Source organism: Ambystoma mexicanum, chromosome 4p (genome assembly GCF_040938575.1).
Source record: "Ambystoma mexicanum isolate Mex_15411 chromosome 4p, UKY_AmexF1_1, whole genome shotgun sequence".
NCBI lineage: Eukaryota > Metazoa > Chordata > Amphibia > Caudata > Ambystomatidae > Ambystoma > Ambystoma mexicanum.
In genome coordinates, this window is record NC_090927.1 from 746,265,440 (window position 1) to 746,280,314 (window position 14,875).

The window sequence follows — 14,875 nt, forward strand, 5'->3', positions numbered from 1 at the left end:
CAGCTCCGAGCAATACATGAAAAGGTCCCTGTGTATAGCGTAGGCTCGTGCCATCGACATATTAAAAATTAAATGGCTGTCACATACAGCACGTAACACAGGCAGAGGCGAGTGTAACACGGGCAGAGGCGAGAGCAGAGCAGTTTCAGTCCCCCGCTTGCCTCCATGGGCTTAATTTTAGGGGGGATAAGGGCGTTTGTGCCCCCACCCCAACTTTCATGGCACACCATTTTATCCCCATTCATTTAGCTGGGGAAACTTCATCAGATGTCATATCCCCCCCCCAACATTTTCAGCAAAGGTACTCCACTGCTTGCCTCCTCACCTCCATGCCCCCTAATGTGGGGGTTGCAGAGGGAGAGGGGTGCAGGGGGGACCGGTGCTGTATTAATAAAGCAGCTCCCCCATGGCAGATTGCTGGAGCCCAGGGGGAGAGGGGCGCAGGGGGGACCAATGCTGCATTAATAACGCAGATTGCCACGGGGGAGCCGCGTTAAAAATAAAGGGGGAGGGGTGACTTACCTCTCAAACGCGTCGGCAGCAGCAGCAGCAGGGAACACAGGACACCACAACTCAGCCTGGAAGCGTGATCCAAATGCAGGAAAGCACACGTCCAAGCTGCGTTTATTTCCTGTTTCATGGCCACGCCCCCACCACATCACACTGGCTGAGCATGTGCATGGGAGCCAGTGGCTCCCCATTGCACATGCTCAGTTCAGTGCAGCAGGGGAAAAAAAAGCATTACTCTTTTCCTTCTTCGGCAAGGCATCACGCGCCCCTCCAGGCATGGTGACGCGCCCCCCACAGATTGAAGACCTCTGCATTAAGGCTTACCTGCCGGCGCTGTCGATATTTCAGCGCTCATCTGAGGAATGTTCTTATTTTAAGATCCCTTTGATTTCACAGTTTCTAAAAGGGCTAACTAATGTGTTTCCACCGTCGCCTTTCCAGGTACCGGGATGGGATTTGAATTTGGTTTTAAAGTTCCTAATGGGAGCTCCATTTGAGCCCTTACATTCTTGTCCATTGTGACTATTGTCCTTTAAAACTGTATTTTCGCACGCAGAGTGAGTGAGTTACAGGCACTTTCCGCCAAACCACCCTTCACTGTGTTCCATAAGGACAGGGTTGTCCTTTGGGTGCGGCCTTCCTTTCTTCTGAAGGTTGTGTCGGAATTCCATCTGAGCCAGAAGGTAATTCTTCCGGCGTTCTATTCTCCTCCACATCCTGGTAAGGAAGAGGAGAGGCTCCATAGGTTGGACCCTAGGAGAGCTTTGAATTTGCATCTCTCACGGATGTCCCGGGTCAGAGTGGACGATCAGCTCTTTATTGGATACACTGGAAGGCGTTTAGGTCAGGCTGTTTCCAAGCAGACCTTATCTAGATGGATCATTTTGACGATCTCTGAGTGTTATCGTTTGGCGGGAAAGGTCCTTCCAGTAGGCTTACGGTCTCATTCTACTAGGGGTATGGCTGCCTCCACTGCCCTACAGAGGGGTGTTCCGATTCACAATATTTGCGAAGCAGCCTCATGGGCCTCTGTCCATACTTTTGTGAAACATTATTCCTTGGACTCTATCTATGGGCAGGATTTGGTCTTTGGTAAGGCAGTCCTCTAATCTGCAATTTTATTGGGCTTTCTAAATTGATGCAATTGTAAATTCTTTTCCCACCTCCATACGTTGGTACTGCTTTGGGAGTCTGTCAAAGATGTGGAATACGTCGGAGGACACAATCCCTTCGAAAAACAAGTTACTTATCTTACCTAGTAACGTTCTTTCGATGGGATGTTCCTCCGACGTATTCTAAATCGTACCCTGCCTACCTGCCCCTCTTCAGAATTTCTTATGCGATTGCAGCTTACGTTTCCGCAAGGCTTTATGTAGTCATACTGGCTAGAGATTGGTGTCACACGTTCTGGGGGAAGAAACTACAACTGAGACTATGGGCGTCGTGTGTCCTAGATATAAAATCCGGTGATGTCGACCGTGGCCCTCGAGGGACAGCGTATCAACGTCATCGGAGCAGGACGCCTAAGCCGAAAAAGTTTTCCAAAGCAGCACAGCTGTGGTGATTATTGTCAAAGATGTGGAATACGTCGGAGGAACATCCCATTGAAAGAACGTTAACAGATAAGTAACTTGTTCTTCTAAATGTGCACACAGTTCATACTTTACCAAAGGACATTGTCGCTATCACACAAAGCAACCGTGACTGGCACACCTCTGCAGTCTTTGATGTGCTGGAGGGTGCAGAGAAAGTACTGGCTGTCCCCGTCTCCTACGGCTGGCAAGAAATTACATTTTCCAAGAAGAAAAGGCACACTTATGATGAGGGCAAATGGGTAGGGTGCAATACATTCCACTCTCCCAAGACACTAAACCGACAGATATTAGTGACATGCTTGCTCATAATTGCAACCCAAGAGGCCGTTCACTCTATGCACAAAGCAACTGTGACTGGCATACCTCTGTTCAGTGCAATGTGTTGGAGGCTAGTGAAACCGCATTGGCTAGACTTGATGTTGAAAGAGCTTAGGTACAGCAGTAGCAAGTAATCTTGGTCAGTCTGGAATGCCCCTTCTTTGTCCATTTACTGGCTTGCTAGCCTACAGTATTTGATACCTTCTATCTTCCCCTTAGGTGCATGTTGTCAAGGAAGTGGCAGCAATGGCTCAAGAGAAGCTGGGAGTGTCATGTGAAGTTATCGATCTGAGGACTATTCTTCCATGGGATATTGATACTGTGTGCAAGGTAGGATAATGGTGTGCATTCGATGAACTGGGCGGTGGGGGTTGTTCCATGAAGCTGACTGGAATACTGGTCAATAATTACCTGGTGGTCGACCACATTCCACAAATGTGTTGGGGAACAGCCGCTTCAAGGCTAACTTTCCCACAGTTCTCTTAAAGCACCACCTATAGTCACTTAACACCCACCACACCCCAGTATATTACCGCTCTTGCTATGGTACATCACAAGAATATTCATTTAAATTTAACACAGCTGTTTTAACTTGCTAGTATAAACGTTCACATTTCCGGTCTTCAATATCTTATTTTTCTTGTTACCTGCCAATATAGTAAAACAATATATGTTCATTTTGATTCTCTTATTTTGTTTTTATTGTGGCAATAAGCCCAGAGACGGCGGGCCTATCCCGCCCCAGGTAATGCCCCTGGGGCCCCCACAAGGGCCTTAACGAGGCCCTTGGGGCATTACCTGGGGCGGTATTGGCCGCCGTCGAGGGGCTTATTGCCATTAGTATCTCAGCCTGTTAGACCGGGTTACTAATGGCATTTCTTTTCTGTTCAGAGTTTCAGAACAGAAAAAAAGTCTGATTAAAATGGCCGCTAGGAAAGGGAGAACGTAGTCAGTTTTCCCTTTCCATCGCGGCCATCGGGAGCGGATGCTCTGGGAATAGAAGTGATCCCAGCACGTTCGCTCCCGAGAAAAAAGAAGGCAAGTGGTGTTGGGATGGTGGGGAGGGGATAGTTTGCAGAGGAGGGGGGTTGAGGAAAAAAAAATACCCGAGTCCCTGGCGGGGGACGAAGGCAGCCTCCAGCCTTGGGGAGGCTTGTAGCAGGGATTGCCCCATTTGTAGCCCCCTCATTGGCTAAGAGGCTGCTACACACCCCGCTGGGAACAAACGCAGGCACGTACTTGCGAGGGATTCCCGGCCGGGTAATGCCACAGCGAGGGCCAATCAGAATGCTTGTTACATTCTGATTGACCCTCGCCGGGGACTAATGAACAGTACATTCCCATTGTTTTATTTGTTTGTATTAGTTTTATTTGTACTGTGTAGAACAGAGAAATGTAGACAACCTAATAGCTTCTAGGTGCAGAGTAACAAACCTAAATCCACAGACATCCCTGAAACTGAAAAGTCAAAACAGCATAGAACAATTTGAATGTCTTCCTCAAGGTGGACACATTAGGGAGTTGATGAATCTCGACATTTAGGTCATTCCATACCTTTTTTGAGGCAAGACAAAAACTTCTATTGTATTGAGTCTTAATCATAAAACAAGGTCATCTCAATTGAAAGTCCCACAAGGGAGTGTTGATGTCTTGATGACGGATGAGGATGAATTTTGGAAGCACAAAATATAGGGCCAAAACGTGTAGACATTTGGAAGCTGACTTTTCTTTTTTCATTTACTTTAAATATACATTTGAAAACTGCCTGATCACAATGCACGCACCATTACAAACAAAAAATAACATTTCTGCATCTTGCAAGTACAAAATAAGAAATTGCAAAGACTGCAAACGCTATGGTGCACACTGATGTCTTCAAAGGAAACAAAAACCTTAACTTTTAATGAAAAGCAAATACTATGTGCTTATTTTGTTATTGACTTTATTAGTGGTTGCCAAACATTAACTGCTTTGCTGTTGCAGGAATTCTCTTCAACAGTGGTAGTGTCACTAATGTCTGTTATATTTTCTTCTTCTGATGAAAAGTCGAGTTCTCCCCTTTCCCCCAACTCCTCACCTTCCTCTTTCTGCTTGATCTTTCCGTCCTTAAGTCGTGGAGGCTTCTCTTTTTTTCTTGTGAAGATAAGGCCGCCCTCGATAGGATGCCACCGTGCCACTAAATAGAGGCAACGGAGGTTATCCTACCGGGAACGCCTCACAGGGGGAAAAAAGCCTGAAGGCACAAAAAACCCCTAGATGTAGTATTTCAGGTGGATGATCACAGGAGGTGAGTTTGCTGATGGAAGAGCAATCCGAAAAGCAGGCACAGAGTCTGGTAAGCAGAGATACCAATAATGGAACCAAGGATTGAACCAAAGGCAGTCCGGTAAACAGGCACAGGTCTGGTAGGAGGTAGATCCAAAATAGGCACAAGGGATAATACACAGGCAGTCCGATAGGCAGGCACGGGTCTGGCAGGAGGTAGATCCAAAATAGGCACAAGGGATAATACACAGGCAGTCCGATAGGCAGGCACGGGTCTGGCAGGAGGAGGATCCAATTGAGAGAAAAAAGGAAGAAAAAGAAGGAAGAAGGGAAACGGGGAAGGGAAGAGGCCGGGGTAAGCTGAAGCAATAAGAAAAGGAACTAAGGAGAGCAGATGGCTAGGCAAGGACGAGGCAATGCACAAGGCTGAGAACAAGGGTGAAACACAGCTGTGTGGAAACAGCGAAAATGAAAGGCAGAAGGCAGGAATATCACCAGGTACGGGAGCGGCAGCAACTCAGGAGGGAATCCGGAAACGTTGCAACGCGTATGCGACCCGGAAGTGAAGTGATTTATACTTCCGGGTCACGAACGCGTACAATGACTAGAGCGGTAAGCAGAAGACTAGGAGGGGAATGCTACGGTGGACAGAACCGCCAGCGGTTCCACTTCCGCCATCCCCGCCGCGGCATGACAGTATGCTCCCTCCTAGGGAGGCCTCCACCCGGTTTACCCGGATGAGAGTGAAAAAACCTTCGGACCAAGAGTGGGGCATGTACATGAGAGGCTGGTTCCCAAGAGTTTTCCGACCAGTGATACCCCTTCCACCGTATTAGGAATTCCAGCCTTCCCCGGCGGTACCGGGAGTCACAGATCTGGGCTACTTCAAATTCCTCCTGGGTCGAAGTAGCAGGCAAGGGAGTCGTCTTCTCTTTACGGGACCAGATATCTGCATGAAATGGTTTAAGTTGTGACGCATGAAACACCGGGTGGACCCTCTGAAGGCTTTTGGGTAGTTTTAGACGAAAGGCCACCGGGTTTATGACTTGGGTGACTTCGTATGGACCCAGAAATTTAGGGGAGAGTTTGGAAGGGTGTGCCCATCTCGGTAGGTACCTGGTGGACAACATGACCTGAGATCCTACCCCCCAATCAGGTACAGTTTTCCGAAGTTTGTCGGCCTGGTCCTTATATCTCATTTGAGCCTTGCTAAGGTTGTGTTTAGCCTGCAGGTGAACATCTTTCAGCAAGGCGAGAGTGGAATCAACAGTGGGTAAAGAGGTGGAGATATTAGAGACCGGTAGTATAGACCGGGGATGGTAGCCATAGCTGCAGAAAAAAGGGGTGAAACCAAGAGTAGTCTGAAAAGAGTTATTGTAGGAGAACTCTGCCAGGGGTAGTAGAGTAACCCAGTTGTCCTGTTGAAGGTTCACATAACACCGTAGGTACTGTTCTAAAGTGCCATTTAGACGTTCCGTCTGTCCGTTGGACTGAGGGTGGAAACCGGACGTTAGAGCTCTTTCTATACCCAAACGGCTGCAGAGAATTTTCCAGAAACGAGGGGTGTATTGGCTACCTCGATCTGAGATGATCTTCTTTGGTATCCCGTGGAGACGAAAGACATCCTTGATGAATGTTTCAGCCATGGCTACAGCAGTCGGTACCCTTGTTAATGGGGAAAAGTGAGCCATTTTAGTGAAGAAATCGATAACCACCATGATGCATGTGCACCCTTCAGAAGGAGGCAAGTCCACGATGAAATCGGTCGAAATTACTTCCCAAGGACCGTCGGGAACAGGATTAGGTTTCAAAAGTCCATAGGTCTAAGTCGAGAACTCTTGCTGCGAAGACAGGTCACGCAGGATTGTACGTAACTGGCCACATCTTGTCGCATCTCCGGCCAATAAAAGTGCCTCTGTAGATAGTCCAACGTGCCCTTGATACCTCGATGACCTGCCAACTTGGAGTCGTGACACCACTTTAACGCCAATCTCCGAAATTCTGGAGTAGGTAGATATAATTTGCCTTCCACAAAGTAGAGTCCTTCCTTGACGTCGTGGACGAGGTCTTGTGGGTGTCTCTCGGATTCAAAACCCCCTTTTGAAGCTTCTTTCACTTGTCTCAAGAAAGTGGACAGAACTCCTATTCGCCTTGTCAAGGGGAACATAAGATCCGGTGTCCTGTCGGATTCGGTCACATAGTCTCCTCTGCGAGACAGAGCGTCTGCGACTAAATTCTGTTGCCCTGGGATGTAGGTAATGTCGAAATCGAACTGGGCAAAGAAGTGAGCCCAGCGGGCTTGTCGTGTGTTGTAGCACTCGAACTGTCGCAGGACTTGTAGATTTCTGTGATCGGTTCTGATGGAGAAGGGGTGTTTACCTCCTTGCAGGAGGTGACGCCACTCCAGACAGGCTGACTTCATGGCCAATAATTCACGCTCTATAACTGAGTAGTTCCTTTGGCTGTCGTTGAGTGTCTTGGAAAAATAGGAGACTGGATGTTCCACTCCTTGATGTTCCTGCAAAAGAACTGCCCCATAGCTGATGAAGAAGCATCTGTCTCGACAATGAAAGGCCGGTCTTGATCTGGCTGCTGAAGGATGGGGGCGATACAGAAGGCTTCCTTGAGATTGTGGAAACTATACTCAGCTTCTCTGGACCAGAAAAATGGTTTGGAGCTTTCTTAAGTAGAGTGGTAATAGGTCCAATCCGGTGGGAAAAGTTGGATATAAATTTCCGGTAGAAGTTTGCCAGACCTAAGAATCTTTGTACCTCCTTGATGGATTTAGGTGAAGGCCAATCCAATATGGCAGATACTTTGCGGGGATCCATGGCGACACCCTGACTGGATAATATGAAACCCAAATATGGGATGGAGGTTGCAGAAAAGACACATTTGTCTAATTTGACTGAGAGGTGATTTTCTCTTAGCCTCTGGCAGACCTCTTTAACATGGACTACATGTTCCTCCGGAGTTTTTGAATACACCAGTATGTCATCGAGATAGACAATCGTGGTCTGACACAGCAGGTCTGAAAAAAGCCGGTCCATAAAACGCTGGAACACTGATGGGGCATTGACAAGCCCAAAGGGCATCACTTGATATTCGTACAACCCATAGGGGGTCCTAAAAGCTGTCTTCCATTCATCCCCTTGGTGGATCCGGAGGAGATGGTAGGCATTCCGGAGATCCAATTTTGTGAAAATAGTGGCGCCATGAACAGCTTGAATGATCTCTGTGATAAGAGGCATGGGATACCTGTCCTTTATGGTCACCTTGTTTAGACCCCTGTAGTCGATACAGGGTCTCAGTTCTTCTGTGTCCTTTTTAGGGATAAAAACCAGGGACGCTCCAGCCGGTGACTTTGAAGGTCTTATAAGCCCGTTGGCCAGATTGTTATCCAGATATTCCCGGAGGAAGTGTCTTTCTCTGAGGGATAAAGGGAACATCCTACCGAACGGGACCAGTGCACCAGTAACAAGATCCAGACAGCAGTCTTCTGGTCGGTGGGGAGGAAGATCGCTAGGCGTCTTTTCTGTCACTACCTCTGCGTATTCTTGCAGATGATGTGGAAGACAATGTATGAGTCTGGAGTCGTAAACACTGGTAGTTAATACTGTCTCATATTTTGGTTCAGGCAGACATTCGGATCTACAAAAGGTGGATCGAAAACTGAGTACGTTCTTTGCCCAGTCGATGTGAGGGTTGTGCTTTCGTAGCCAGCTTATCCCTAGTATGATAGGGAAATGGGCTGCTCGGATGATGTCAAACAAGATCTTTTCGGTATGTTGCTGGTTACGTAGGTGTAGTGCTTCTGTGGTGTGTGTAATCATGCCGGAAATCAAAGGTTCACCATCCACTCCTTCGACTTTCTGATCCTCCGGTTTGGCCAGGCGTGTTATTCCTTTTTGTTTAGCCCACAAGGTATCTATGAAGTTGCCGGCTGCACCACAGTCGAGTAAAGCCTGAGTTGGGACCACGGTCCTACCCACAGTAAGAGTGACAGACAGCACCATCAACCTAGAATCCTCTAGTATACCAGAAGATGCCACCAAAAGGTGGATCGAAAACTGAGTACGTTCTTTGCCCAGTCGATGTGAGGGTTGTGCTTTCGTAGCCAGCTTATCCCTAGTATGATAGGGAAATGGGCTGCTCGGATGATGTCAAACAAGATCTTTTCGGTATGTTGCTGGTTACGTAGGTGTAGTGCCTCTGTGGTGTGTGTAATCATGCCGGAAATCAAAGGTTCACCATCCACTCCTTCGACTTTCTGATCCTCCGGTTTGGCCAGGCGTGTTATTCCTTTTTGTTTAGCCCACAAGGTATCTATGAAGTTGCCGGCTGCACCACAGTCGAGTAAAGCCTGAGTTGGGACCACGGTCCTACCCACAGTAAGAGTGACAGACAGCACCATCAACCTAGAATCCTCTAGTATACCAGAAGATGCTACCGACAAAGTTGCGTAAGGACTAGAAATGGCCCCTCGGGAGTGCGTCCCATTGCTCACCGAGGGCGCTCGTTTCCCGAACGCCTCGGAGGGACGTCAGGACAGTTCCGTAACAAATGGTTAGAGGCTCCACAATACATACACAGGTTGCCATTCCTTCGTCTATTCCGTTGTTCCGGGTTGAGTGGTGCACGAGCAGTACCGATCTGCATCGGTTCCTCTTTGCTTTGACGTGAAGGTGGTAGAGAAGAAGGCAACTATGCTTCTAATGGAGAGAGACTGTAGAGTTTGTTCTTCTTTCTTTCTGACCGTCGTTCCGAGAGCCGGAAATCAATCCGAAGAGCGGCTGTGATGAGATCCGAAAAGGAGGACGGACGGTCGAAACGTGCAAGTGCGTCCTTGAGATCCTCTCTCAACCCTCGACGGAAGATGGTATATTGGGCCTGTTCCTGCCAGCCAGCTTCGGCGGCTATCTGTTTGAACTTAGTGATATAGGAGAGAAGATCTGTATTACCCTGGCAGATGCCTAAGAGGTCCTCAGAGGCCAAAAAAGTACTTTCTGTGCGTAAAAATGTTTGTTGCAGCAGGGTCTTGAAATCATTATAGTTCTGCAGCACAGGATCTGGTTGGTTAACCAAAGGGGTGGCCCACGCCAGGGCATTACCCGTCATATGGGTAATCATGAATCCTACTTTGGCATGATCCGATGTGAAGGTCTGCGGACGGAAGGAAAAGTGGAGATTACAAGCATCTAAGAACTCCTTGACTCGTTTCGGCGATCCATCAAATTTGCCGGAGACCAAAGGGAATGAAGGTAGGTCTGCAGATGTTCGCTCCCGTTCGTTCATTCTTAATTGCAATGCTGCGTTGGTTGCCTTAAGGTTCTGAACCTCCAAATTAAGGTTTTGGACAGCGGCTATAAGTTCCTGAACTTGCTGGGGGGTTGCCATCTCAGTTTCTTGTTGGCGTTGCAAACTGTCACTAATGTCTGTTATGTTTTCTTCTTCTTCTGATGAAAAGTCGAGTTCTCCCCCTTCCCCCAACTCCTCACCTTCCTCTTTCTGCTTGATCTTTCCGTCCTTAAGTCGTGGAGGCTTCTCTTTTTTCTTGTGAAGATAAGGATGCCCTCGATAGGATGCCACCGTGCCACTAAATAGGGGCAAGATGTAGTATTTCAGGTGGATGATCACAGGAGGTGAGTTTGCTGATGGAAGAGCAATCCGAAAAGCAGGCATAGAGTCTGGTAAGCAGAGATACCAATAATGGAACCAAGGATTGAACCAAAGGCAGTCCAGTAAACAGGCACGGGTCTGGCAGGAGGTAGATCCAAAATAGGCACAAGGGATAAAACACAGGCAGTCCGATAGGCAGGCACGGGTCTGGCAGGAGGAGGATCCAATTTAGAGAAAAAAGGAAGAAAAAGAAGGGAAACAGGGAAGGGAAGAGGCCGGGGTAAGCTGAAGCAATAAGAAAAGGAACTAAGGAGAGGAGATGGCTAGGCAGGGACGAGGCAATGCACAAGGCTGAGAACAAGGGTGAAACACAGCTGTGTGGAAACAGCGAAAATGAAAGGCAGAAGGCAGGAATATCACCAGGTACGGGAGCGGCAGCAACTCAGGAGGGAATCCGGAAACGTTGCAACGCGTATGCGACCCGGAAGTGAAGTGATTTATACTTCCGGGTCACGAACGCATACAATGACTAGAGCGGTAAGCAGAAGACGAGGAGGGGAATGCTACGGCGGACAGAACCGCCAGCGGTTCCACTTCCGCCATCCCCGCCGCGGCATGACAGCTAGATGCATTTACTACTGAATGAATCCCGTACAAAGACATGCATGGCGGCAGCCATGTGTTAAATGTATCAGTTCTTCCGTTGTTCCCTCACTTTCTTCTGGACTGGCAACGTTAAGGATATTTGTAAGGCTAATAGTTAACTTTTTTTGTGCAACAAGATTCAATGCTAGTTTTATGCTGTCTACGTCTTGATCAACATAGATAATTGTTGTGAAGTAAACACCACCAGGCCGCTGAAGAAGGAACTTTATTCGTAGCAATGGTGACGACCTCCAGCTGTGTCCTCTTTATATAACTGCCATACCCAACCAAATGATTTCACAGAATCTCCCAATCCTACCGGTTCCGTGACATGCTAGAGGTAAAGTCTTTATATTTTTAACATGAGATAAAACATCTTTTCTCTCGCATTCTTGACTTGAGATCCGGTTGGAGAAATGGGTGGAAGCTCTGCTTGTGATTGGGAAGTAAGGGCACATTTAAGGGATAGGAACAGTTAAACAGTTGCTGGTTTAAACATAGCCTCTCTAGGCCTTCACTGAACACTCTTTAGATGCTTTGACCTCCCTGTTATACCCAAGTTATCCCTGATGCAGTGCAATTGACAATTTCATTTTGTCAAAGTCCCTCATTTTAAACATTGAAGAGGGAGTCGGCATCCCAAGGGCCCTCCGTCCCCACCAAGTTCATGACAAGACGGAAACCAGAAAGCCTGCAACCACCCATTCTAATCCCAAATGCACCAATGATTGACAAATATACTATGAGGTACCCGCTCATTCAGCCATATAGACCCAGTATGGTACAAATCTCCCTATGTGTAGGGGGGAAGAACTGCAGACCATGGTCAGACACCTATATGGATATGTTGGACTAAGCACCAAAAAGCCATGTTACTGACATTGTTAGAGACACCACAACATAGCAACATTAGACATGAAGCACACGTGCAATCCACACTGCACCACACAAACACACATCCAAATACACGAAGAACATGAGTGCACAGCTCTATAGTTGGAGGACAGATACATATACATTGTTTTGTCGATTGATTCATAATGTAATTGCTTCAACTGTTTATGTAATATGTTGTTCAATTGTACAGCGCTTTGGCGTAAAGTGCTTAATAAATCAATTAATACAAATACAAAATATACATATTGTCATTGCTTTTATTATTTTGTCATTAGCCAAATGCAGTAATGCAGAAACTGCAAGGCACAAGAGATCCTGAGCGAGCCTGCTGGTGCTTAAAGTCAATAATTGCGTGGACATACGCGAGTATATATATGGAGCCTAATCAAACCACATATAGCTAACCCATAGGGAATGTAGTATAACATGGACGATGAAGAAACTGCATTACAAGGTTTAGGAAAATGACAGTAGGCCCCAAATCATTGAGCAGGAGACGAGCTGAGCTGTTTCAGGATGGACAGAGTGCAAAATGCGTGAGGCGGGGTCCACAACCAAGAGATCTGGAGAGACATTCTGATCCCCAGACGACAAAGGGGCCAGCTGCAGAGAAACAGAATAAATCCTCATAATTAGGTGCTGCATAGCTCGATTTTGTGGTTTCTAGACACATGGTACAGTCGAATGGAACAATGAACAGTCTTCCAGGGTGGGGAGAAGTCGTTGCTCCCAGCAGCCAGATACAGACTGCTACAAGTGTTGCTATCGTGAGGAGAATATTCTCATTAAGCAAAGGTGGTGTACAGTACAGATACATAATCGTTCACATTACCTTGAAGAGGTACACCATGAACTGAGAACTCGTTCGAGCCCCATGCCTGGGAGGGGGATCCGCTTTAGCCAATCACAGTTTAGCATTCCAGGGGTAGGTAGTAACGGACGAGAACCAATGATAAGCCCACTACTCTGCAACAATGTAATGCCTAGTGAATTGGGGATGGGACAGGCCAGCCACCTTATATGTGAGGGCCAGTAGAATAACACTTATTGGTGACCATATAGGTTATTAGACTCTCAAGGGCCAATCCCACACATTGATATGTTTTGGAGAAAGGCCCAATTAATGATGGAGTGGTGACGTAATTTTACACTAAAACTGGCCTGCGAGCTGGGAGACATTGAGACGTACTGGAATCCACCTGTGTTTTTGTATTGATCCCTGTTGGTTTTATTTGTTATTTGCAGCAGTTTGAACTTGCCGTTGACTGAGTCTTCCGTGTACACTGGTGGAGGGAGTTGGGCTATCCAAGTCCACGGACCTCCAGCATCGCACTGACATACCTGGGAGTCCTTCCCAACAACATGTTCTCTCCTACTCTCAATTTGTCAAACGCTTCCTTGCCTTGCTGGCCTGGATGTCATCAATCATAGGACAAACCTTTGTAGGAGACCCTTTCCTGCCTAGCATGTTTGCCCTCACTGTCCATCCGTTTGGGGTATCTTCAAAGGTGGTTCTTATAGTAGTAGGGTGTGCAGTTAAAGGATGAGAACAAGCATATTCCCTACTTCCTCCTTAAGCACTAACTTAGACCTTATGGCCAACTGAATGGGATTCTTCACCACCCTATTGAAGCACTCAAATAGACCATTGGGTGGGTGGGTGTTGACAGGAACGCCTTCATTGCTACAGATACCAACTGGATGCTGTTGTCTGTCACCAAGGTTATTAGACTCACCCCTTCTCTTCTGAATGGCTCCCTCAGAGATTAACTTGGATTTCTTCTGGCCACCACTCACAAAAGCTTGTTCTACAATTCAACTGGTCTATAATAGGTGATGAGCACTGTGGCTTTATGCCCATTTCTATGTTAACTATGAAAGGGACGGACCCACTGCATCTAGTGCTACTGTCTAGCACTGACCTTTTGAGTGATCTAATGACATAGACGTCCAACCTTAGTGGTCCAGATCATGTCACAAGCACTACATTCTTTGCACTCCCATACAAAGTGTTCAATGTCCAAATGTCCCTTACTGTCACTAGAAGACAGAAATATTCCCTGACCAAACCCTTAGTGGCCAAGATCCCTGGATGTCCTAAGTGTGCATTCATCATAGTGAGCTTTCTTATTTCACTTTGCCACAAAAGTGTTCCCCCCCCCCTTTTTGGGGGCAGCCTTTTATGGTCGGCTCTTCGGCCACCATGACATACGGTTGCAGACTTCCTCCCAAGTTCTGTGCAGATTGGCATCCTTTGCAGCATAACCTTTCACAGTTTGTAGTGTTTCAACTTGTTGTTCTGCATTTACCCACACCTTACATGGGATTACCTAAATTGTGATTACACAGATGTTAGCCACTCTGCTTTCAACCATGCTATGTGAAGGCATCAGGAAATAGACACAGACAACCGATTTGAAAATTGGATATCAAAAGCTTTATTAACTCAAATGTCAGGATGGAATAAGGCCTAACTTGCCCTATGCTAAGGTGGGATTTCCCTACCAAACGAAGGGTAGTCTGTCAGGAAGTCCAACTTAAAAATCTGTCTGTGTCCAAAACCTGTACTTGCCCTCACAACCGAATACAATGTGTACGGATGTCACAATCAACATGAATAGTTTTCAAAACAAAGTTCTGAGCATCTTCCAGCTCCTGGCTTGTAATCAGCTCCCCCTTCCCCAAGTTCAAAATAATTTACAAGGTATTGGGGGGTTCCCTTCCCTAAGAGTTCAAATCGTCTAGTTTTTCCAAAATGTCTGTTTAACTCCCAGTTTTTCAAAATAGGACGCTTCCTGGGGACACTTCCCAGCTCTTTTCTCATTACCTCTTAAGTGCTGGCAGATAGCCGAATGCACCTTCTCTGTCTAGAGGGGATGGCAGTGTGGCAGAGTCGGGGCCGGCGAGGACAGACAGGCAAGCAAGGGAAGAGGAGCCCTTCCAGGGGTCAGGTTTCTGCGTGGAAGTGGTGGATCTGTCCGTTTCGCCACCTGCGAGGGTGCCCGGGCCATGCTCCCACCCCCACA

The 14,875-nt window shown here is 47.2% G+C and overlaps 1 protein-coding gene across 1 annotated transcript in view; it reads left to right on the forward strand.

Moving 5' to 3' along the window:
• BCKDHB (branched chain keto acid dehydrogenase E1 subunit beta) overlaps positions 1-14,875 on the forward strand; it is a 1,205,043-nt gene that overhangs the window by 550,159 nt on the left and 640,009 nt on the right. The window contains exon 8 of the mRNA XM_069606308.1: positions 2,643-2,753. Coding sequence (XP_069462409.1) covers positions 2,643-2,753 — 111 coding nt within the window. The remainder of the gene's footprint in view (positions 1-2,642; positions 2,754-14,875) is intronic.